Source organism: Eptatretus burgeri, chromosome 6 (assembly GCF_056783735.1).
Source record: "Eptatretus burgeri isolate ZD-2024b chromosome 6, Ebu_testis_v1, whole genome shotgun sequence".
Taxonomy (NCBI): domain Eukaryota; kingdom Metazoa; phylum Chordata; class Myxini; order Myxiniformes; family Myxinidae; genus Eptatretus; species Eptatretus burgeri.
The window spans coordinates 17509014-17536203 of record NC_140966.1 but is presented as its reverse complement, the minus strand read 5'-3'; the positions used below and the strand labels follow the sequence as shown (position 1 = coordinate 17536203).

The following is a 27190-nucleotide window of genomic DNA, read 5'->3' as shown; positions in this document are numbered from 1 at the left end:
GTCGATTGCCAACTTCAATTTACCTAATTACCCACGTGGTCCAGCTACCGGGGAATTTCACCCTCGACGGAACTCGTACAGAGACGAGCCGCTTAGCGAGCCCGTTCCGTGTGCGATGCCGAGCGGTTTTAATCGCCAAGTTCCGCCGGCCCGATTATCTTGTTACCCCGGAGTACAGCTGCCAGCTAATCCCTCACACGCACGACACGCTCAGTCAAGGGAGAAATGACACGACGAGCTAAGTACATTTAACAAATGGGGATTTATTTATACAATCGGTGGGGAATGAGGGAAGCACATAAGAGCAGAACTATACCGGATATCAGAAATGCAATTATATTTACAGCACAGGCACTTATACAATTTCACTACTTGCCAGACTGGTTCCACAAACAGACACACACACACACCCAGACAGAATGATTGGACCCTGAGCGTCTTTGTTGTGGCTCTCCAGCCGAGGAGGACAGTCCGTCTGTGAGCCAGGGGCGGCAGGCTACCTGGCCGCGAACGCGCGGCTGGATGTCCTCGTCTTTCCGGGGTCACTGTGTACCCTTGTCGAACCAGCACGGCTGAATCCAAGCACAAGGGACCACTTGAGGGCTGCTGTGGACCACGGAGCAGGGCGGAGAGCGGTGACGAGAGCTGGGGAACCAGGATCACTTGAACAAAGAGAGACCTCAAGCCATCGCGGACTCCGCCTCTTATTGGCCCCCTCCCGTGCCGACGACCACACCTCTCCTTCTCACTCGCCTTTCTATTGGACAGGAAACATCATGCGATTCCCTGTCCACCCCCCCCCAATTGGACAAGCGCGCGGCAGGCGGGGCGCTCCCACCCGCTGCATGCCGATTGGTCGATGGCCGCCGCGTGGCCCCTCCCTATGTTCTGCCTTCTCCACACCGGACGACCTTCTGCGCATGCTCCCTCGTCATTCCTCTCATTCGCCAAAACGGGTGGCAAACCCTGCGATTGGCCAGGTGGAGGAAGCGAATGAAGGCGAGGGCGATGCGGTGACGTCGGTGGGGCAAAAACGAACTAAAAGAAAACCTGACTATTAAAATAACTTCACAGCGCAGGAACATTTAATAACCCGTTAGAGTAGGTGAAGGACAATCTATAAAACACATACTTACCGAGGTAACTAATCTATAGGACCTGAATGTCTGTGTGCTTATGGCTTCCAGATTCGCAACAATATATTTTAAGAACCAACAACGTGACTTATTTCCCCATATCATGAGTAAACTCACTCGACTGCTGGGAAGGTCTGACACTGGATGTAAACGACGTAAAAATTAACGAGTATCTATCCCCACTCTCACATCATGGTCCAGGCAAAAACATTAATAAGGGAAGAATTTTTCCACTCTTCCTCTTGTCCAGTTTGCAGAAGGAATTTATTGAACATAAAATGACGATGTATAGACGAGTCATCACCATCTTCCGCATATAGCACAAAGCTGTAGGGATAGTATAATTTGTTGGGGGGTGGAGTCCTCTGTCGGTTCGGGCAGGAATTTGGAAGATGGTCAGGGTGCCGGCGATAGCCCGCCCACTCTTTGTGAAGGACACCATGGGTTCTTTAATGTCCACCAACTAATGCCGGCAAACCTGACGCCCAGTTTAGCGTCCATCCGAGGGACAGCACACGCGATTATGAATCACCCTTCCTGTGAAACACCGAGATGACAGTTTATAGCTGGGTCAACATTCGAACCCAGGCTAGATAGCTTAGAGGTGAGTGTGCATACCTATAGCTAGGCTATCCAGTCAGCCCATATGAGTCATATTTTGTCGGCTCTTAAAGTTTACATATATTTGACTTTAATAAGACTCTTTAAAACATAATTTTGTGTCCATCCGTCACAGACAAAGGAAAAGCGACGTTCCTTTATTTACCCTACCCTCTTCCTTCAACCCGTTTCCCCTTCCATTCACTTCTTTCTTTTAAAGTTTTTTTGAGATAACTTGTGGAAATATCTTAATACAATCATCATCATTATTGTTGCTGTTTTACTGCTTTCCCATCTCTTTATACTCCTATCTCTTTTTAAACTTTCTTCCACAAGTCCTTTAAAACATCACTTTGATCCACAAGAAATACATATTCGTCATTTTCTAATAACAAGCTCGTCCGTGCTTAATTGTAGTGAGCCCTATGTCATTTTGTCTCGACATATACGACCACAAATCACTTTTCTATTTTTCAGCCTTTATTCTCCAAGTTGTAAGTGCTATATCCTGCAGTTTCAGCAATAAATGGATGTGCTGAATATCAAGCAATAGGTCTTAGCAGTCTCTCTGGACGTGTCCTGTGCATTCGAAATGGGTGCCGATTCCTATTGCCAAGTTCACTACGATTGGAATGTTTATTTCTCCACTAAACAGACTACTTGTGTGAATGATTTTTCTGAATAGACATATGCCTGTACGTATGTTGGTATCAAAAGGCATGGCCTTCTTGGCTTTCTCAAATGTTGTTTTATTCTAATTTAACTCACACTTGCTATTTTGCACTGCCTGGGGAGAATGTCATGTCTGTTCACAAAGTACTCAAGCAATTTTTGTCATATACAATCAGCACCTGCTGTTCGTACCACTTGTATGTTTATGCCACAAGTTTCAACAAAACCTTTGTTTGTTCTGTTTTTGTTGTTGTGCAATTCCACTGCTTTATGTTTTATCATGGGGCTTTCTTCTTATTCTACCGGTACACTAATTGTTTGTGACTGTGTGTAATTTGTCCGATTTACATGATGTTTATACTGTTGGCTTCAAATCATTTATTTCCTGATTACAGTCCATTTTCGTAGCAAGGAATTGATTTTATTTAACGATTCTAGAAGCATGCTTTACACTTGGTGGTGGTGTTGTTTGTTTTTTTGGGCAGGAAATGTACCAATTACTTTTTTCACGCTGTCCATCTGATTTATGCAAGCGGTGATTTGAGGAATTTGTTAAATTGCTAAATGATTTCCATTACTATTTCCATTTGTGGAAATGTCATTGTATGTTAAATGTAAGTTGTTTTTATTATTGCTTGCCATTCTTTCTTGTGTTTGTACATATATGCTGGGAGGACGGCCTATATGCGCGTACACTCACCTCTAAGCTGTCTAGCCTAGGTTTGAATCCCGATCCAGCTATAAACTGTCTTCGTGGTAGGTGTTTCACAGGTAGAGCGTTTCATCAGTGTGTGTGTGTGTGTGTGTGTGTGTGTGTGTGTGTGTGTGTGTGTGTGTGTGTGTGTGTGTGTGTGTGTGTGTGTGTGTGTGTGTGTGTGTCGTCCCTTGGATAGATGTTAAACTGTGTATCCCGTCTGCCGACATTAGATGATTGGCATTAAAGACCCCGCGGTGTCCTTCATGAAGAGTAGGCGAACTATCGCCGGCACCATGAACAAATTCTAAATTACTTCCCCAACTACTGCTGGTAAGGCAATGGCAAACCACCCAGTATAACCCTTGACAAGAAACTGCTTCAGCAGCACCAACATTTGCTCTGTAAAGAGCATGGTACATCAAATTAAGTGTGTGTGTGTGTGTGTGTGTGTGTGTGTGTGTGTGTGTGTGTGTGTGTGTGTGTGTGTCTGTGTGTGTGTTTTCATGCGTATGTGGAGTAAATAAAGTGAGTGTTTCTTGGGAAAGCAATTTGCAGCAATCTATCCAACTTCAACATTGATTGAAAATTCAAATGCTATTAAAATTTAACAAATAAATGGTGGAAAATGATATTTTTTATCTCCACAACCAAAGGTCGAAGGAGGTTATGTTTTCACCTCTTCCCGTCTGTTTGTTTGTTTGTTTGTGTGCAGGATATCTCAAAAAGTTGTAGACAGAACCAGATGAATGTCTGTGAACAGGTTGGATGTGTGACAAGTCTGAACTGATTCGATTTTGATGAAAATCTGGATCCGGATCCGGCTACTCGAATTTTTTAAGTGATTCTTCACCATCAAGAGATGGAGCCAAAAAGGATATACTGTGGAACACGATATCTCATAAAGTTGTGGACAGATTCGGACGAAACTTGGTGGACACGTGGTGTGTGTGTGACGAGGAAGAATTGATTCAATTTTGGTGAAGATCCGAATCAGGATCCAGACCCGATCATGTTGTTTTTTTTATTTCATAAGTGATTGTTCACCATTTAAGAGATGGGACCAAGTACGATATGTAACAGGATATTTAAAAGATTGATTGGGCCCAGTGTGTTCTGCTGGCTCAGGCATTGCGGTGCCAGAGGAATGCGCTGTTCCGAGTGCCTTTCTAGTTCTCACTCTGAACCCAAGGAACGGCTTTCCCAATTGAAGTCAAAATTCACCAGAACATCACCTACAACAAAAATGTAATCCCATTAAACAGCTAGTTCATTCAGAAATATCGGGTTGAGGTTATCGATTGCTTCTTCCGGTGAAGTTTTGAGTTGGTTATCTGAATTGCTTTGACGATGTTCATTTTCATTTTTAACTTAAGCCATCTTTTGAACCCAATTGCCTCTCGTTTCGTCTGCACACATGTGCTTGTTATCTACAGCCGTGGTCTCGCTTACACAGGTGTGGTCAGATTACACGGAGAAACATGCTGAGGAAGAGAACATGGCACTCGTAGAGGACACAGAGCGCAATACAGCGTATCGGCCAGTGATTATCACAGAGGTTACTGATAACCTCCACTTCTACATTCAAGATGTTGAAACTGGTATGTGCTTTTATGAATTTCCATCAGCACCCCCTCCCCCACTACCATGCCCTTACCCTTCTCTTTTAAATTCAGTGAAACTTACCCCTTAGTGCCCCCTCCCCCTCCCACTACCCACTCGTGCATGTACATGCTCATGCACACACACACACACACACACACACACACTTTCCCATGACTGTCTTCCTTTATTTTTATTTTTTACCGCATTGCACTCTTAATGTAATCTTTAATTTGCACCGGTATGTGAGCATCTCACAACATGAAATGATGGTCTTTCATTATTAGCACCAGCAGGTAAGCTGCAAAAGGAAAAAAAAAATGTTTAATAGCAAATCATCCCAGTTTTTGTGTTGGTTTTGCAGCCAGACGGAATTATCCTTCAGCTGAACTCTGTCAAAGCTCATGGTAAATTCTCCCAGCAAATAAACTTTATTAGGATTGATCTTCCATTATCACCAGCCCAGCAAGAGAAAGGAAAACATGAGGGAGGCCATCATGTCTATACAGACCAAAATTGGATATGATGTTCGGATTCTGAATGAAAATTGTGTGAGGCTCTCTTTGTCAGTCCGGGCAGACTGCACATTCGCACCTTTCAGTCTATTCCTTTGAAAGAAATCACAATGGCCCCTGCTGCCTTTGAGCCATTTGATCAATGTAGACCCTGTAACAATCAGTTTCTTCTTTCCTGTTTTGCACTTGTTCTTTCCAGCACTGATTCAGTGTACATTCTGCTTCAGCCATCCCGGTGACACGATTACCGCATTAAAAGTAAAATTTTAGGCATTTTTTCTTGGTTGGATGACACGTTGTGCCTCTCTCACTGCATGCACATTTGTCCACACTCGTCCATGGTGTGAGCCTCAACTCGTTCTCGATGCCCTCCACGGGAGCCGATTGAAGCGCAGACTAATGTGGTTAATGGTGTATGTGCTTCTGAGCACAGGCTAATAGATTTTCCTGAACCCAGCGGCACGCTCGGAATTGAAAAGCACCTTGTTTTAATTGCATAGACTTTGGCAGAAAGGCGGTGATGCATCCAAAAAACCCTGGCATTGGTTGCCCAAGAACAGCCATCCAGTATTCCTTGAGATGTCGCAACTTCTATTTTGGATGATCACTTTTAACCTCTGCTTTGCCATTTCCCTCATAATTGTCAATCAAAGTCTTCCTCGCGTGCTTGATAAATCAAGGTGTTTCAAGTCGTATCAGCCTTTGTTGAGAATTTCTTGTTTTTATCCAAAAAACACAACACTGATCCGTTTGCAAGAACCATGGATAATCGATATGTTTGAACTCTAATTACTGAGATTGGTTACACAAGCACGAAGGCTTCTCTGTGAAGAAGCAGCAGCAGATTGTTGAAGCTTGTCTTTTTTGAGTCTCCTTCAAACGCAGGATTCAATCTACGATACGAACCTTTTCGCTCAAGTGTATTGAAATCCAAAATTTAAATATAACGACAGGCGAGGGACGCATGGAAGAGTTCAGTGTCCTCCTAGTCTTTCAGTTCAGTTGTAATCCAGTTCGATGGTCAACACATAATAGCCAAATATCTATTTTCTACTGAATTTCCTAACCACCACCACCTTTTGTGAACATTTTTATTGCCTGAGATTTGTACCACAAGTGTTCTGTGTGCGAAGGAACTTGTTATTACATGAAACTTTTTTGCAGTTCATCAACTCGTAATATATACATATATGTCATGTATGTATCACATTCAAATTGATTGATTCAATTTTTAATGGCTGTCCATTGGATATCATCAGTTATAATGAACTGCCATGTCTATTTTTTCATTACTAATTGAAAGTGACAAGAACTTTGCGACAATTTGTATTGTGCCTCAATGCAATCTGTACATATTCCTTTATTCCGCTGTGTTAATTTGAGGGAGTTTTGGAATGTTGCACATCGCTTCCATCGCCTTTGAGAGAAGACTTCATCTGCAACAGGTGTCAATGATTTCTTTGCCTGGGTCCTTTGCACATGCTTAAACGCTTCCTTTTCAAAAGTTCTGCTCTGCAAGGAAAATTATACCTGTGTCTATTTTAAAAAAAAAGATCAAAAACCTTTTGTTGTTTCCATCATCGAGGCTTGTGGAAGAGCTGGAGCAGAATGGAATGGAAGAAAATGGGGTGGTGGGGGACAACAGCAGAATAAAAGTGAGAGTTGGAGTGAATAAAGTGGAGGAGGAGAAGCGGTGAACAAGCTGCATACAAGTGGCAACAGAGCAGGGAGTGAAAAGGGAAAGCAAGGATGAAACAGACAAGGAACAAACCAACCAACAAACATAAAGATGTGAGGGATGGGTGCGGTGGGGTGGGGGGGGTCACAATTTCGAGAAAAAGGGGAGTGCTTGTGAACGGGGTCATTCAAGGCATAAACGATCATGAGTATGGATTGAGGGGGGGGGGGGTCCTGAAGTAGTGGTGAATTGCTTTCCTGAAGCTCTGGAAGGAAAAAAACTAAACAGATTGGGGAAATTTTTTACCACAGACAAGAGAAAAGAATAACAAATGAGTGGTGGTGAGCAGTGAGCCTGGATTTTGGGAGTTCAACAAGAGGGTGACTGCGACACTGTGTGCACCTTGCAGAAACCTGGCAGGGACCGAGCCAAGAGAGGGTAGAGGGTACACTAAACCAAAAATAAGGCGGTAGAATATGGAGATTCCACCAACCTGTCTGTGATACAAAAGTAACAGGCCTCGACACTCAGCTTCATCATGAGAGATCCCAAAAATGTTGAGGGCCTTGCTTTCCATGGCGTCAAGAAGCACAAGGTGTGAGGCAGGGGCACTCGTCCAAAGAGGAGAGCAGTACTTCATCAATTTGTCAATGAAGGATGGCCAATCAGAGGCTGGCTTTTGAGGCCGTCTTGGAAATACGGACCACCCAAGAAAGATCGTGGTTAATGGTGAGGCCCAAACATTTGAGTGGCGGAACATCGTCAAGTGGTTTGTTTCAAAACAGGATGAGAGGATTTCCTAGACGGTCCTTTCTGAGAGACAGGGTTAGTATGTGGGATTTGTCGGGGTTGAAAGGCATATTCCAAGTGTTGGACCGGCTCCTGATTCTATCAAGGTCTGTTGCTTGCCTGCCCAAAGGATGAGAGATGATACTGCAGAGGATGGAATCATCAGCAAAGACCTTAGCAAGTGATAAGCCTTCTCAAGTGAGAATGGAGCAGTTGGGTATGTATCCAGGAGCAGTTGGGTATGAGAGTGTTGGTTAGGTGTCGGGAGTGAGAGACTGGGTATGCAAGATTTGAAAGCGAACACAAAATTGAGTAATTTGGACTTTTCACAAGTAGAGTCAGCTGTGGTGCCATTTGAAGTGAGGGAAGGGATGGAGGGGGAGAATACACTAGAGATGGACTCGACAAGGCACCACCAAGTATTTGAAGGAGGAGACGGGTTTCAACATTCAGTCTTGAGGTTGGCCAGATGTTGTTTTCTGGCTTTCCTGACAGTGGGCACATACTTGTTCAGGGCTTTGTGGAATGATCTACGGTTGCCTTCAGTCTGACTTGCCTTGCAGAAAGAGAAGGCAAGTTGTTTGAAGGCAACTGCCTCACCACATGATTCTCTGTACCAGGGACGAGAGGATGGGGATGATATTTGCAGACGAAATGGTATAAATCTGTGCAAAAGGCAAACTAAATTTGTGTGGAAGGATTCCCAGGCAGTATTAATATCAAGAAAGGTGGAGATGAAGGACCAGTCTTGACATGAGAGGGCAGCTTGCAGTCCCTGCCAGTTAGCTTTGAGTGAAGAATAGCCAGAGAGACGTTGACTCTCGCAAGCACTTCATCAGATGAACCTATATATTGGGCCAGAAGAGGAACAGGAGACATTTGAAGGAAAAATTCACCATTACCAAGACCAACAAATTACCCACTATAAGTTTGGTTTTATTTCAGACTGCCACTGGTTCAAGAGTTTTTTTATGATCACTTATTCACTGGCCAATGCTCTCATCCCAGCAAGAGATGAGGGTCATTTGCTTCGTACCTTCCGGGCATTTGTCATTGTTTGGTATCAAACACTCCTCACCAAGATCTCTGCTTTTGGTGGCCAGTGTACTCACTTTTCTTGATGAGGTGTTCTTTCTTTCAATATGCAAACATTCTTTGCACTGGATGGTGTAGTCTCAATCATTCCCTGTCTCACCAATTCTCCTTCATCGGTGTGGTGTGTACAGTATTGGGTCCAATTATAGTTTTTCATGTCCATCAAGGATTGTTCATCGTCTGTTGGAATTTTTAGTTTTTGTACTTTCACTCAGTGGATTTTAAATTAATTTAGCTTCAGCTGATATTTTTTTGGGGGGATGAAATAGTATCACACCATTCTTCATGCAATTACACCGAATGGGACGTAAAGAGAGAAATATGGTGAAGTTTCATAACTGAATCATGCTTCAAAAACAATGAATCTCACTTTGATCAAATTCATGATCAAATGCACTGGATGAACAATTTTAGCTGCACAGTCAATATTGGTCTGTCCTGTTGAGTTGCACACTGCAAGAATGATTTCCAGGACTATTTTTGTCAGTACCCTTGGTGTTTGTTGTTACCCTTGCCGAAGGAGAAGGTGTTACATCTGGGTCTATTTGTTTTTGTTTGTCTGTCTGTCTTTCTATGTCTGTCTGTTTGTTTGTCCACACAGAAGTTTAGTATTTTTCTCCGCAACCACTTGTCTGATTGAGAGGAATATTTTCACCATAAGAGCGACTATTCATGTGGAATGTTTTTATTATAATTATGACGTCATAGGTCACGTGGTGTGACAGCCATGTTTCAAAAAACAGAAAAACTTTGGACCTTTGTATCTCTGAAACCGCACCAAGGAAAAAAAATAGAAACATGGCACACGGGAAGTACTCCTCATGGGGAATGAGTGTCATTTTTTGATGATGTCATAGGTGCCTTTGTTATGACGTCATCATTGCATATGTAGAACGCTACATCTGATGAGTCTGAAAATTTTTGAGGCTCATCGAGCGATAAAATGGTCCACAGAAAAAATATTGATTCCGTCATCGGTCACGTGATTCGGCAGCCATATTGTTGTTGTTTTTTGTTGTTTTTTAAACCTTCAAAAATCTTCTTCTCTGAAGTGGCTGAACAGATTGAGGCAAAACTTTACATGTATGACCGCCTCTACATGAGGAGCAAAACGTTCACACATATGATGTCATAGGTCACATGATTTGGCAGCCATATTGGATTTACCCTAAAACATAAAAAATCTTCTCTAGAACAGCTGAACAGATTGAGAAGAAACTTCACACAAATGTTCTCCAAGCCTTGGAGATGCCAGGGTATCCAGAAATAATTGATAAGTCGCATGGTCTGGCAGCCATATTGGGTTGAGCGAAAATCTTTAAATAAATTCTTTCTCTTGCACCGCTTAATCGATCGACATGAAACTTCACAATTATGATGTAGTGGTGATGCGGAATATATGTTTAAAATTTGAACCTGATCGGAAACATTGTCTGGCAGCCAGAATTATTTAATTATTTGATCTGGGTACTTTTTTATTTTTTTTTTTTAATAAGGCTCACTTGGTTGTGCCTGGATGGGTTTGAGGGTAGAGCAGCAGCTGAATCCTATCCAGATTCCTCCTGATGACTTCAATTTTGCTCTTTGCTTGTTCAGGTTCCTTCTGATGTCTCCATTGCAGGACTGTACCTATTTGGTCTTCCATTTCAACCTTCAAATTTCCTGCTTTCTTTCCTCAAAGTCCTTCTCATGTAAAGGCCCGGTCACACCTTGACGTTTTAGCCAACGTATGCCGATTTTTGAATTTTTTTTCTAAAACGCTGGCACACGTTGAATACGTTATGGGTAAGTTTTGATAACATTGAGAGCACGCTGGCATACGTCGTAGTACGTTGCCATACATCGTTGTACGTTGGCTTTAAACGTTGTACTTTTCGGTTTTCCTCAAATTTTTTCATGCTTGAAATTTCACGACGTATGCCGGCGTATGACTCACACGTTCCGCTACGCTGGCCACAAGTTGTAGGCACGGTCTGCGATCGTTGACAGACGTCAACACATGCTACTTGTAAGTTAATCATAAGTTGAGACACGCCGAGGTAATGTTTAGCGTACCCGAAACTTATTTCTAACCTATGATTAACGTGTTGTTGGCACGTTCCGCGATCGTTGCCACACATCGACAGACGTTACCTTTAAGTTACTCATAGGCTGAAAGACGTCGGTATAATGGATCGTCCTTGCGTCAGCGTCCACGGCCACGGCCAGGACACTTATTTGCAGCATTCTTCAAACTTTTCTTCGGCATGACGAGGATGTTCACACTTCGATGTCTAGCTTGGCTATGATTCCAATTGTCCATCGGCAGCGTCTATTTAAAATAGTCGAGTTTGAGCGTTTTAACACGTTCAGAAGAAACGTTTCAAATTTCAAAACCCCAGCGTCAAAAAACAAAAACAAAAAAAAAACAAAGGCGAGTGACAGCAATTTAAATCATTCATTGTAAACAATGAAACTAGCTGAGTGGTACCATTTAAAAGTCGTTGAGTGTAAAAAAAATCCAGTTGTTGAGCGCAAGCGTCTACTTTCAATAGTGGAGATGCAGCCATTTAAATCGTTGAGTGGCAGCCTATGAACCTACACGTGGACACGCGGACGCAAGGAGGATCCATCATAACCCACACCCTCCCCCTCACACCCACCTACTACTGCCAACATGAACAAACTACTACTAATACTAATACTCATAGTAATACTGATACTGTTACTGTTACTGCTGACATGGACATCGACTCAAAAAGGAATCGAAAACACTGTTGGGTTCCCCTTTTATGAGCAGCATTTTTATATACCAATTCCCAAAACCGCTGGGAACATGTCTTTATATGGCAGTTGTAAGCTAGAAACACGTTAATTTTTTTTTTTTTTGTCGACCGGAAGACGTCATTGGAATACATCTACATACGTCGATGTGTGTTGGGTCTACGTAAAGAATTGGTTCAAAGCACGTCAAACATAAGTTAGAAATAAGTTTCGCGTAAAAAAGACATTACCGCGACGTGTTTCGACTTATGAGTAGGTTATAAGTAGCCTTTGTGGACGTGTGTAAGCGTCCACATATCGTGTGTAAAACTTATCCCCATCGCATGCGGAACGTGTGTCATACGCCGAGTACGTCGTAAAATTTTGAACATGTTCAAAATTTCTTGACGTACTCTACTTACTACGACGTATGATAGCGTATTTAGCGTTCTACTCACGTATACCAAACTTACCCATACCGTATTCGACGTGCCCCAACGTTTTAGACACACTTTTTGTTACGTCGGCATACGCTGGCAAGATCGCCAAGGTGTGACCGCGATGTTGACACTTCCATTTCTACGGCAGTTATGATTCGAATCGTTGTGCGTCAGCCTTTTAATAGGCTACGTCACGACATCGTCGGCGATGCGTGCAACGGGCTATGCCCGAGTTAGACTATCGTTGGGCATCGGTTGTGTAGGCCAACAACAGGTTCAGCATTCGTTGGTATAAGTTATCTATAACACAACGAAACGTTCTGTGTAGTTACCAATGCGTTATACATAAGACCAAGTCGCTATGAATACGTCCGAATCTTTAAAAAAAAAACATCAAAAGTTCAACGTAAGCCAGCGTTTTACATACATTTTAACACGTTGCCATCGCTGGCTAAAACGTCAAGGTGTGACCGGGCCTTTAGGACCTGAAAGTTCCTGTAGTGTCCATCTTGTTTACCCTTTGTACCCCACCTCATCCCTCTCCCTTCTACAGATCTCCTCATGTCTCTGTTCCACAGTTTTCTCCTTCCCTCTCCTGCCCCTCTTGTCTCCTGCTCCCCTTGGTGTACGTTATTTGTGTTCGCTCTTATACGAGCCTCGACAGCGTATACAAAAAAAATGCACTCAAAAGAAGAGATGACTGGATGGTACTTCACTGGCTGAAACATTTCCCCGGTTAAAGCTTAACACTGACTTAATCCAGCCAGACATAATCAGGAAAGGGAGTGACCATTGTGTGTGTGTGTGTGTGTGTGTGTGTGTGTGTGTGTGTGTGTGTGTGTGTGTGTGTGTGTGTGTGTGTGTGTGTGTGTGTGTGTGTGTGTGTGTGTGTGTGTGTGTGTGTGTGTGTGTGGATTTTTCTGAAGTTACAAGTGTGTGATGCAGTTACGCTTGCGGGCACCTCTTCCGATCTGGTCTCGCCCCTGGCTGTATGCTTGCTCTCTCTGGTGAGGGTGAGGGTTGGCCTATTGCTCAGCACTCTAGCCTGTAAATCTGATAAAAAGAAGATAGCTTTGATGGTCCCAACTGTGTGTCAGCACGCTGAAAAGAGAAAAGAGAGGAGTCCTGTGTCACTGACTGTGTCCTGGCTGTATTTCTCCGATCTTAATCTCCCCACTTTCTCTATTACTGACTCGAGTTCGCACGAGGCACGATCATGGTCTTGTATATAGATCATGGCCTTGAACAGTTTATTTGTGAAAACAGCCTCTTATTGGTTCGCGGGCGCCAGCAGTTGGTCGCGTGCACCAGCAGTGACCAGTATTTTCGTTGTGTCTGTGTGTCTGTCTGTCTGTCTGTTTGTGACTCTCTCCAGAGCATAGCTCCGTGACGTTTGATGCGATCTTGATGAAACTTGGACACAAGCTAGATATCATGGTCCAGTTGTGTCTTTTTGTATGAGGGGCGTCCAACGCCCCTTGTGGGTGGAACCACGCCCACTTGAACTTTTAATTTTATTTTTTATTCATTTTTGTTTTTTTCTCGATTTTTTTCTCGCAATTTCATTTCCTAGAAGCTGTGCGTAACGTCCATTAGTACAACATATAAAAAAATCCGATTTGATTTGGTCAATTTTGACGGAAGAGATAGGTTTTTACGGTAGGGCTTCCTCAAAAGCTTCCACTAACTCAATTTTACCGATCGTGGCATTGTTCAATAATGACCGCGAACCATCGTCGCCTCCTGGCTAGTTAAGGTTACGTTTGATTTGTTGTGTACTTACTGTGAGTACAGCTGCGTGTGATGTGCAAAGCAAAGTCAATTTGGCTGCTACACCTCTGGTTGTCCTCATGTTTGAATCGGTAAATAAACTTTGATTCGCCCGGTGATTCAGCATGCATGTTGTGGGAGGAAATTATGAATTGACCTTTCAGATCATTGTACAATTTCACATCATTTCGCTCAGCCCAATATGGCTGCCTTTCACATCATCACATCATCAGTGACAATTGACCTTTCACATCATTACTCAATATGTTATTGCTTGATATTCATAATTTTGGACTGTTCCTGTGGAAAATGTGAAAGAAGATTGTAGTTTTAGTTGCTCCAATTACAGTACATTCAGAAAATATTCACACCCCTTGACTTTTGTTGCATTTTGCTGTGACAGCCTGAATTTAAAATGGATTGAATTAAAAAAAAAAAAAATTGTCACCGATCTCCACAAAATACCCCATGATGACAAAGTGAAAAGATGTTTTTGTTGAAAGTTTTACAAATTAATTAAAAATGAAAATCTGAAACGTCTTGCGTCAATAAATATTGAACCCCCTGAGTCAATACTTCGTAGAAGCGCCTTTGGACGAAATTACAGCTTCGAGTCTTCTTGGGTATGTCTGTATCAGCATTGTACTTCGGGATTTGGGGATTTCCTCCCATTCTTCCTTGCAGATTTGCCCAAGCTCTGTCAAGTTGGATGGGGAGTGTCGGTGAACAGCAATCTTCAAGTCTTTCCACAGATTCTCAAATGGGATTCAAGTCTGGTCTTTGGCTGGGCCACTCAAGGACTTTCACATTCTTGTTCTGAAGCCATTCCAATGTTGCTTTGGATGTATGCTTGGGGTCATTAACCTGTGGGAACATCAAACTTCACCACAGTCTGAGGTCTTTTGCACTCTGAAGAGGGTTCTCCTTAAGGATTTGCTCGTATTTGGCACCATTCATTGTTCCCTCTGTCATTGGAAGTCTCCCCGTCCCTGCCACTGAAAAGCATCCCGATAGCATGATGCTACCAACACCATGCTTCACAGTGGGGATGGTGTTGGATGGGTGATGACCTGGTCCCAGTTTCTGCCAGACGTAGCGCTGCAATCAGACCAAAGAGTTCAGTTTTCATCTCATCAGACCACAGAATCTTTTGCTTTATGCTCTCAGAGTCTTTCACCTGCCTTTTTGCAAACTCCAGGCATGCTGTCATGTGCCTTTTTCTCAGGAGTGGCTTCTGTCTGACCACACTCCCATGAAGCCTAGATTTGTGAAGTGCTGCAGAGATTGTTGTCCTCTGGCAGGTTCTCCCATCTCAGCCTAGGATCTCTGTAGTGGTCATTGAATTATTGGTCACTTCCCTGACCAAGGTCGTTCTTGCCCGGTTGCTCAGTTTGGTCGGATGGCAAGCTCGAGGAGTTTCTGCTCTTACATGCACTGTCAACTGTGGGACCTTACATGGAAAGTTGTGTTTCTTTCTAAATCATGTCCAATCAATTGTATTGTCCACAGGTGGAGTCCAACCAAGTTGTCGAGACATCTTAAGGATGATCAAAGGAAATTTGGAAGCACCTGAGCTCAATTTGGAGTGTCATGGCGAAGGGGTTGAATACTTATTGATGCAAGACATTTCACCTTTTTATTTTTAATTAATTGGTAAAAAAAATTCTGAAAACATGTTTTCACTTTGGCATTACGTGGTATTTTGTGTTTGGTAACAAACATTGTAATTAAATTATTTTATATTCAGGCTGGAACACAACAAAATGTGACGACAGTGGAGGGGTGTGAATACTTTCTGAAGGCACTGTACCTACGCCTACCGAAGATGGACAGAGGTTTTGTTTTCACCCGTCTGTTTGTTTGTTACTTGCGAAAATCGAAGATATTTCAAGTATATTGTTTGGTTGCGTGCGTTCGTCTGTTTTTTTTAAAAAATGTTTATCGCCTACAGGACACAATTTTAAACCGATCTTCATGAAACTTCACCAAATGATAGAGTTTGTCAGAAGGAAGAAGCCAATTTTTTTGAGTTCAGATGGTCAACAACATAAGACAAAGGTCAACAACTAAGGTGATATTTCTAAATACCTCAATTCTCATCCGATTGACTTGAAATTTGAAGAGGATTTACATTTCAGGTCACTGAATTCAACCACCAATTATTTTGAGGTCAACATAGGCCAAAACGTCAACATAGTCCCAAGGTCAACAACTAAGGTGGCATTTCTAAAATCCTCAATTTTCATCCGAATTAAATGAAATTTGAACAGGATTTATATTTCAGGTCACTGAATTCTACGAGCCAATTATTTTTGAGATGAACCTGGACCAAAAGGTCAACATAGGCTCAAGGTAAACAACTAAGTTGGTATTTCTAAAATCCTCAATTTTCATGCGATTGATTTGAAATTTGAAGAGGCTATATATTTCAGGTCAATGAATTCAACCAGCCAATTATTTTGGAGGTCCACGTTAGCCAAAAGGTCAACACTTCTTATATTGTCAATTTTAATCTGATTCACTTGAATTTTAAAGAAGATTTATATTTCAGGTCACTGAATTCAACCACCAATTATTTTTTGAGGTCATAGTTGTTTTATGGATTTTGCAAGTATCATGCTCTGCATGACATCTTCTTCTTGTTTGTTTGTCTGTCTGTCTGTCTGTCTGTTTCTTTGTGTACAGGATATCTCAAAAGGTTGTGGACGGATCCGGATGAAATTTTGTGAACAGGTTGGGTGTGTGACAAGGATGAACTGATTAGATTTTTGTGAAGATCCGGATCCGACTACAATAATTTTAAAAGTGATTCTTCACCTTGATATTGCCAAAATGATATATAACACCGTATCTCAAAAAGTTTGGGGATGGATTTGGACAAAACTTGGTGGACATGTGTTAGGTTGTGACAAGGAAGAATTTATTCAATTTTGGTGAAGATCCGAATCTGGATCTGGATCTGATTATTTTAAAGTGATTCTTCACCATTGAGAGATAGGGCCAAAAATGATGTCGTACTGCATAGCATATTTCAAAAATGTAATGGTCCTGATATGTTGTCATGGATCAGGCATTGCATGGCAGAGGTATGCACTCTACTAAGTGCCCTTCTAGTTTATAACTGTTTTCAATCCTCGTGGTAAACAACAAAAGCAGGCGCTTTTCACCTCGGGCATTCATCGATGGGTGACATTGGGTCACATTTGACCTAACTGCCCAAGGCATTGTTCCCTTTTGTGCTCTGTGCTTTATCATCACCCTAATGTCATTCTTTTAGAACAAATTTGTTCATGAACTTCTTGTTGCCCTTTTCTACACTATTCTCCTTTCCAAAAGCTTGTCCTTTTTACCTGTTCTCCAGTATGCATGCAATAAATTTTCAAAAATCCATATAAAATTGCATGCAGTCAGTCGCCTGTTGTTTCATATTGTGAATAACACCTGCTGTTAATGACAAGTTGCTTGGAAAGATCTTTCTTGTCATCGAACCAACTCATCCACAAAGTTTTGTTCGAATCCGTCCACAACTTTTTGAGATATCAACATCTAATAACATGGTTGGGTTGGAGGTCAACCACAATATTGCAAAAACCCTGATGCCACTACACTTCTTGCTGGTGGAAAAATCACTTACCTGTTGAGAAGAATTGTAGACTTTTCATAATATTACAGAGTGATCTTGGCGAGCAACAGTTTTCATGAAGATATTTCAAAACAAGTTTCACACATGTAATTGACAAGAGATTGCAGGAAACAAAATAATCCTCACTATATTCACGTAGCATGTCGAATACAGGAACAGAACAGGAACGTTACTTCACATTTATCTGGTATAGAACAGTTTTTTGATACTTGGAGACTGGTGGTCATTGTGTCCTGCTGATCAAACGCTGTGATAGGCGCTGTGATTTTATTCCATGGGTCAACAAGGGTTGATCTGATTGCATGATCATTGAAAGTCTCACTCCATGATGTCAAGTGTCACACCAGGACCATCCTTTGTTGTGGGTGAGCAGGGCAACCATCGAGGATACCAAATCAAAAATAGCTAAAGACAAAAAATAAATTGGGAATTAATATTTTTTCATCCACAACCACAACACAAGAAAAATGAACAAATCATTTAAATGTGCTCTCTGGACACCTATTCTCACATAAACAAGAACAATAAACATGTCAAGTGGTGTGATGACATCACAGAACACTTTCTCGTTTTCAAAGTGAAGTCACATAATTATGTCTGGAATTTGGTGTGCCAATGTAAGGACAAGGGGCTGCTGAAAGTTGTGTAGTTGAGTCACCCAAGTTTAGGTCTTTCTTTTGTGTATCAAAGGTAAGTTGGAAAGGGCAACTCACAGATAGAGGATTTATAAATGGGGCAGGCACAAGGTGCCATCTCTCCAGATCATGATTTGAGAACCTCTCACCAGCCTCGGTGTTGTAATAGTCAGACCACCCCTTTCAGTTTGGGTGATCGGCAGTTCGTACCCCAGCCCCAGCCGAGTCATACCAAAGACTTCAGAAATGGTTTGTGCTGCTTCCTTGCTTGATGATCAGCATTTCAGAGGATAGAGCATGGACAAACAACTGTTGTAATAAGAGGACAGGCTTCGATGGTGCCTAATGACCTCCTGCATCAAAAATTCCGTTTAAGTGACCATATTATTATTATTATTATTATTATTGTTATTATTTATTATTGTAACCTGCACACGAATACCTTCAAGTCCAGTTGGGCATCAGGTGGAGCTACACATTCTTACGAGTAATGAACATTCTCCTGGGTCAGCTAGTGATTAGTGTGATAGGATTAAGTAAGGATTGGCTAACATGTGCAAGAAGGTTTCATAAGTTTCATCATTGCAAATAGTGAGGAAAATTTGACATTTCATCACATTTTATTGTCGCTTTATGCATTGTGTTTTATTTATTGTACACCGCTCCTTCCCAATTCCATATCCAAGTGATACATGACATTATCACCGGGTGCTGAAAGAAGGGAGTACTCAGTTTTTACTCCATTTGTTTGTTTTCTTGTTTGTCCGAGCAATATCTCAACCATCCTTTGAGCTCGGAGCTGAAATTTGGGGAGAAAAGTGAAGATGTGCTTTAGCCAAATCTGCTTTTTTATTTTTTGATGAATCAATTAATTAACTAGTAATGATATATTCATTCCTTATTTGTTTTCCTTCTCATCTGGGCAATATTGCAGGCACCTTTTAAGCTCGGAAGCAGATTTTTGGACACGACATTGACTCAGTGATTTGGCTATGAAGGGTATTTTTGATTTATTTATCAATCGATTTATTGAACAATTTTTTTTTTGATTAACTACCTAATTTAAAAAAAATTACAGATTTGGATGAAACAGTGGTGGTTTTGGTATGCTTTTAGCCAATTGATTGAGAAATTAATTATTTTACAAATATTATTTATTTATTTTAATTAATCAGTTGAGCAATCAATGATTGCACACCGCTTCCTCCCAATTCCGTCTCCATGTGTTGCACGGCGGTATTGCCGGGCACCAAAGGCACCCCGTCAATGTCGCGCACTGGAGGATTTGTTATTTCTTTATTTATTTGGTATGGGGGTGTTTCACTTTGAATGTACCTCCACTTATTATTATAATTATTATTATTATTACAATTATCATTTTGTACTACATATATATATATATATATATATATATATATATATATATATATATATATATATATATATATATATATATATATATATATATACACACACTGCCTCGAGAAAGTCCACACCCCTCAAAGTTTTCATCTTTTGTTGCCTTGTAGCCTGGAATTACATTGCATTAAGTCAGACTTTTTCCACCTTTATTTACACACCGTAACACACAACTTGCAAGTGAAAAACAAATTCTACAAGTATCAGAAAATTAATTAAAAATACAAAACTAGAATATCTTCGTTGGATAAGTGTCCACCTCCCTGAAAATAGGAATTGTAAATTAGCTCAGGTGTAACCAATTGCCTGCAAAATCACACACCAAGTTAATTGGCCTCCATCTGTGTTAAATTGTAGTGATTCTGATTATTTCAGAATAAAATCAGCTGTTCCTGTAGGTTTCCTCTGCTGGGTAGTGCATTTCACAGCAAAGACTCAACCATTAGAACCAAGGAGCTTTCAAAGGAACTCGGAATAAAGTTGTGGAAAGGCACAGATCAGGGGAGGAGGAGACCGGGACCACACTCTGTGCAGAGCGTTGGTGCTGTTTCAGCAGTGTCCTTGGCTCTTGGGCACAATCCTGGACGGGTGGCCACTCCGACACAGGATACCAGCACGCTGGCAATCATTTTGCCGACCTTGGAAGGATGATAGGCCGAGTTAACCCCACCTGGTATTAATTCAACAGCTGAACGGGATTTGAACTCAGGACCCTCGGATATATATATATATATATATATATATATATATATATATATATATATATATATATATATATATATATATATATATATATATATATATATACATATATATATATATATATTTATTGGCTAACACCTTGTATCCTGGGTGTTACCTTGTATCTTTGTATCCTTGTATCCTAACACCCTTGTATCCTGGGTGAGTTTAATTTGTGGCTTTGCAAACTTCAGCAGAATCCAAAATTATTTTGATGCACACTAAAGGGAATTCCTGTGGCCCATTTTGCTTGTAACTGACTTTATGCACCCGGTGTCATGAGCAGGTGCGCAGCTGGAAAAGCTGATGGAGAACATGCGTGCTGACATTGCTGCCAATCCTCCACTTCCTGGCTCGTTCACACCACGCCGTGGCCATTATTGCATCTCTCAGTTCACGGACAACGAATGGTATGTTGTGTTCTCTGGCTGCTCATTCAAGCTCTTGCAATTTTGAAAACCGAGTTCCAGTTTGTTTGAAAGATAACAATAACATGCTTCGACATTTGGGACTGGTCAGTGGGATGAAGGTTTTGAGGTCAAGTATGGAAAGCACGTGTTGACATTTCGTTGTTTGACCTACACAAGTCTTTCAATGTAAGTAATGCAGTTGCTGAGATTGAAGATAAATGTAAGCTTTTTAAGACAGGAAATTACTGAGACCAAGGGTAATGATGACCTCGTAAGAGCGAGCAGAAGTTAGAGGAACTAGGCCTCTCACCGCGATTCCAATTTTCTCGAATTGTTCATCTGCCAAGGATTTGACTGGAAACTAATTGTTTGCCCAGCTTGAGTCTCCAGAAATTAGGCAAGCAAACAAATTGGCCTTTATTCATCAGCCTTTCTTTTCATAATGATGCAAATGTTAAAAGAGTTTGTTTGATTTTTAATTACACGTATAAATTATACGCCCTCTTTTCTTACCCGTTTGCGGATTGTCTTGATGTAATCCCTCCCCGCGCACCATAGGGACAGGCTAGAAACGCGGCGTCAGCCGAGTGTAACCTTGGCTACTGCCAAGACATCCAACTGCAGCAGCCAAAGCAATCATTCAAAAACATTTTCTGGTGTCCTTCGGGAGCCGTTTGTTTCTTTACCGGCACGAGCTTGTGCAGGACTCTCTGCTCGGTGATAAATCCGTTCCCTTGTGCCTCACACATCTCATGCTGCCTCACTATTCCTCACAGTCCTTTCTCCCATCCCCACCCCTATTTCTCCCGCTTCCTCCCTCCCAACACTTCTCTCCTTCAGGTACAGAGCAAAGATAGAGAAAATTGAAGGACCTGGCAGAGTACAGGTGTTTTATGTGGACTATGGAAATGTGAGTTAGTATTTTGGTTTTTTTTTTTTTGCTCTAAAACTAGAATCTTTCTTTGATTCCCCTGGACCCTACTTGTCTTTCCAATGCCCTGGCTTCCTATATTTTCTACTCTGTCACCTTCCTTTTTTTGTATTCAACACGATTTCTTTTCCCTGATTGCACATGATGATTTTGTTGTCGACTGTATATAAACTTAACCACGTTCCTGTTTACTTCCACAAGCTGAGATATCGTGCTCTCACCTTCACTCTTTCTGCCATTCTCTTTCCATTGATGTGCTCACATGATTGCACAAATACCTTAAAAGATCTGCTCCAAAATATAATTATATAAATGCTTGTTATAGCTTTTTTTTTTTTTTAATCTTGAAGAGTCATTTTAAAACCGAACGAAAACCCTGCTGCGGCCATTCTCACTTTTGTGCACAGCCTGTGGACCCTTTTCGAAAAAGCAGTTATACTGCTGTTGCTGTTGAATAAAGCCATTAATGTGTGTCAATAATGTCCTGTAATTTTATACCACAAACAAAACAACCGCTGAACCTCTATTCCGGATAAACTTTCTCGCCATCATTTTGTTACCTCTGCCACTGAAGGTGAAGTAGGTTATGTTTTCACCCCTCGCTATGTGTTTGTTTGTCTGTCTGTCTGTCTGTCTGTCTGTCTGTCTGTCTGTCTGTCTGTCTGTCTGTCTGTGTGCAGGATATCTCAAAAAGTTTTGATGGATCCGGGTGAAATTTGGTGGGCAGGTTGGATGTGTGACAAGGATGAACTGATTCGATTTTAGTGAAGATCCGGATCCCGATCCGACGACTAGAATTTTAAAAGTGATTCTTCACCATTGAGAGAATTTGGGCCAAAAACGACATATATAGCAGGATATCTCAAAAGGCTATGGACGGATTAGGACGAAACTTGATGGACAGGTTGGATGTGTGACAAGGAAGAACTAAATCAATTATGGTGAAGATCCGAATCCGGTAATTTTTAAAGTGATTCTTCACCGTTGAGAGGTAGGGTGAAGCTAATATGTAGCACGATATCTCAAAAAGTTGTGGACGGATTCGGATGAAACTTTCGGTTCGGTGTGTGATCACAACGAATTGATTCGATTTTGGTGAAGATCTGAATCCGAATATGGATGCGAGAATTATTTAATTTTCAAAGTGATTCTTCACCATTGATAGATGGGGCCAAAAACGATTTATAGCCTGATATTTCAAAAATGTATTGGGCCCGACATGTTCTCGTGGATCAGACATTGCATGGCGGAGGTATGCGCTCCACTGAGTTCCCTTCTTGTGACATGATTTTCTTCACTGAAAAAGAGATTTTGCAAGCAGGGAAGATGACATGGCTCTGCGTGGCTGGGTGAGCTTTTCCCAGCAGTGCTTTCAGGTTGTGTTGGACTTTGAAAAGCGATGGAATTATTGGCTTAATGGTGGTTACCTTTTGCCTGCGGGCCGGCGGCAGCACTGCTTGATCCCACATCCCAAGATACACTTTACAGCGGCCTTTGTTGGCCTCAAAATGGACGTGAATGCCAGCTTCCGGTAGCTAAAAACCTTGCCCAGATTCTGAAGTACCTGAATCCAAAATTTGAGGGCTGTAGGTGCTACGGTTCGGCCATAAAAGAATAACGTACAAACGCATGAACAAACAAACAACACACACAAACAAACATTCAAACACACAAACAACACACACAAACACGTGAAAACTCACGTTTTCATAAGATTTATAAACTCATTTATAAGATTATATATATATATATATAACATATATAAACCATAAGAAAACTCATTTATAAGATTTGCTGCTGTTTTTGGTGGTTAATTATAAATAACCCTTGGTTATCCTTGCCTCTCCTGAGTCCAGAGCTGTTACTTACAAGTAGTAATAGAAAGCAGCCTCCTTGTTTGCAGTGGAGAGGTAATAAACATGTTAAAATATGTGCAACGGAAAATTTAAGTCTTCTTATGTCTTATCTTCCTATTTTATTTTCTGAAACAGGCTTCAACTCGTTCGGTTCTTTCAGAAGTACAACAACAGGGAAAGTGCCAAAAATATATTATTGCTGTCTTTGCATCCTTAAATTGGCAAAATAATAAAAATGGGTCTTTTTGAGCCTGCATAGCTGCTGTCCGCCTTTTGTATACAGCACATAACTGTGAGTAGCGTCATTTGCTGGGGATGTGGCTATGCTGCTGATGCAGTGCCCCTTGAAGGTTGAGGAATTTGGCCATAGTGCCAGCAATAGCTCGTCTATTCTTCATGACAGACACCATGGAATCTTTACCATCCACCAACGAATGCTGGCTGATGGGACGCCCAGCTTAATGTCCATTTGTGGGAATAGCAAACACATTGATGCCTCATCCTGCATGTGATACACACCAGGAAGACGTTGAGATCCAAACCCTCCTACAGGCTATCCTGCCAGCCCTGCCTAACTCATGCTTGCCAGCAGCTCGTAAAAGTCGTAACTGGTTAGTTTGCCAGCTCTGCAACAGCTTTGCTCGTATGCAGGCCAGCAAACAACTGATCCAACCTCAGAGCTTGTCTTTCATTTATCCTGGCAGCTAATATACCTGGACCTCGAATCAGTTTAAATAAATTCAAGTGAAAATTGGTGAAAGACGATGGCAAAATTCTCATTTGTTTTTACATTTTTAAAATCCTTGCTCATGATCACGTTACACGTAAGCTCGGAATATTTTTGAAGCAAGGTTGTTCTCATTATTGAAAAGTTTAAATTGTTAAAAGCAACAGCATGGCATTTTCACTTGGAGAAAGGGTGGCAATTTTAAAATAGGCTCAATGCCTCTGTTATTCACCTGGGTCAAACCAGTGAATACATTTGAGTAATGGGAAGAAAAAAAAACCTCTTTTGAAACCATAGTGACCTCTCGACAATAAGATTTTGGCGAATGGCTAAATACAGCTGCACTGTAGTTCGATGAAAGTGTTCAGTTAGCAATTTTGACTGAAATCGCATGTTTGACCAAGATGACTTGAGCTGTTAATCGTGCAGATAGTTATACTTACTAGTTAATCGAATAAACACTTGTAAATCAAAACTGTGCGTATTTCCTTGCTGTCTCAATATTTTGGGAACATTGTGAACACGCACCAATTCGGATATGGTAAAAATCACAATCAGTGGTTTTCATTTTTCGTGTTCACATATGTCCGAACACGGATGCGGATATGGATATGATTATTCTGATCACATCATGTAGCGATTGAAATCGTATTCGCAATTCCACCAGACGGCGAATTTCCGCCATTGATGTCATAATCTTCAACACATGGATTATCAAGAACCATGCCATGCCATTCTTCTCCAATCGGTGCTGAAGGAATTGAAAAGTTGATGGAGCTGGTGAGGGGAAACACTTGCCTCTTTGACCCAAGACTCCTTGAGTACAAAAATTCTCACAAAATACACAATGACTGTGTCTGCATTGTGAATGTCATGAGCTGTGAGGACATCAGTGGTGTATCGAACGTTGCATCCTCGTTATAGCTGGTGGCATCTTGCTCATTTGTGGAGGAAATATGTACTTCCGCACTTGTGTTGCACTTTGTGTTCACATATACGCGGATATGGATAAGAATCGAGTGTCCGATTCCATGCATGCTGTTATCCGTGTACATCGAGTAGCAGGCAAAAGTATTCATCCCTCTCCAAAGTTTTCACATTTTGATGTCGTGTGAGGTTATTTCATGATGCTTTCAAATCAAACTTAATGTATCGAGTCTTCACAAACTGCTCCAAATTGATAAAGCGAAACAATTCAGATAAGATATGAATTAGTTATATTAAAGAGAAAATCAGCTGATTCTTGGTTGCATAAGTATTCAACCCCTTTACCTAAATAACCCTAAAACACTTCATAAGAAAATTATTTGTTTGGAAGGTTACAAAATAAGTATAATAGGTTTCACCTGTAAGTAATCAGTAGTTTAACTTAAAAAACATACCTCCCCCACTTATCTTCGTAGTTTTAAGGTATAACTCACTTGGTCAACCAACAAGGCAAATATAAAGATGAAGGAGCTTTCCAAAGACGTCAGACATAAAGTGGTGGAGAAGCACCGTTCAGGAGAGGGTTATAAGAAGATTTCAAAATCACTTATTATCCCTTTGAGTACGGTGAAATCCATCATTAAGAAATGGAAGATGTATCACATCACCCAGACTCGAACTAGATCAGGTCGCCCATCCAAACTCTGCAGGTAGACAAGCAAGAAACTGGTTTGGGATGTCCCTGTAAGTCCAACCATGGCTTTGAAAGATCTGCATGGTGAATTGCCCACGGTGGGGGTCGGTGTTCATCAATCAACAATATCCTGTTCTCTTCACAAAGCTGGCCTCTATGGACAGGTGGCAAGAAAGAAGCCATTACTGAAAAAGACACATCTGTAAGCTCGTATCCAGTTTGCAAAAAAGCATCTTAATGATACTGCAGACACATGGAGAACCGTTTTGTGGTCAGACGGGACAAAAATTGAAGTTTTTGGTGTAAATTCAAAGCATTATGTCTGGTGCATGCCTAAAATTGTGTATCACCCAGTTAACACCATCCATACTGTCAAGCGAGGTGATGGCAACATCATGTTAAGGGGTTGCTTATCATCAGCAGGGACTGGCAACCTTGTCAGGATAGAAGGGAAAATGGATGGTGCAAAGTACAGGAGAATCCTTGATAAAAACTTTCTTGAGTCCAAAGTCCTGTTGATGAAAACCAAAGTGCTGACTTGAACCCAATTGAACATTTATGGTGAGACTTGAAGATTGCAGTCCATCGATGATCCCCATCAAACTTGGCAGTACAATAGCAATTTTCACATAAAGAATGGGTGAAGATTTCACCATCTCACTGTGCAAAGCTGGTAGAGACCGATCTAAAATACTCATAGCAGTCATTGCTGCAAAAAGTGCTTCCATCAATTACTGACCTCAGGAGCTGAATACTTTTTCAACCAGTGAGTTTTGATTTGAACATGTTTTTTTTCAGGTATTCCTGACATGTAACCTCCTTCAACTATAACAGTGTTTAGTTTGATCTCTTTAGTTATGAATAAAAAAGTTCATTTGGAAAAATTGTTTCCACTTAATTCGTAAGTCATCTTAATATGGCATTATTGCGAGGGGGTGAATACTTTTGCAGGCCACTGTAACCTCACTTAAACTCTGAGCTTGGGAAAGGGCTCAATTTTTTTTTGAAAACCGACCACCCAAAGGAAAGTTTTGTCTCGTTTCATGAAAATCACTCAGGTGCTGGTTGAACACCTTCCCAACAGAACTGTATATCCTGGATATTATCAGCACCATGTCATCAATGTATCATTTGTCCATCCTGAAATCGACAACAAAAACAGACTTTCCATCAAAGGAGGCCCAATGGGATAGGTGGTGTCTTCGTTTATAAAATAGTATCAAAGGAAACCTTTGTCAAGCTTAACCAGATGTAACTAGGTTGACAGTATAGCTCAGAGGTCACTGTGAATGCCTTTGACACATCTTGTTTGGACTTGACTCCCAACCTAACTATAAATGGTAATCCTGGCTTTTCACAGACAGGTCAATACATCAATGGTCATTAAATAGTCCTTCAGAGGGATGTTGAAGCTGTCTATCCTGTTGCGAGCATTCACTTGATGTTGGTGATCCAATGGTGCTTTTCAAAAGAA

General features: G+C 41.3%; 1 protein-coding gene across 1 annotated transcript in view; it reads left to right on the top strand.

The window, feature by feature from the left end:
• Nucleotides 1-27190, top strand: part of SND1 (staphylococcal nuclease and tudor domain containing 1) — a 657386-nt gene that overhangs the window by 605096 nt on the left and 25100 nt on the right. Inside the window, exons 12-14 of the mRNA XM_085884182.1 lie at nucleotides 4559-4703; nucleotides 20458-20581; nucleotides 21422-21491. Of these exons, the coding sequence (XP_085740308.1) occupies nucleotides 4559-4703; nucleotides 20458-20581; nucleotides 21422-21491 (339 nt within the window). The remainder of the gene's footprint in view (nucleotides 1-4558; nucleotides 4704-20457; nucleotides 20582-21421; nucleotides 21492-27190) is intronic.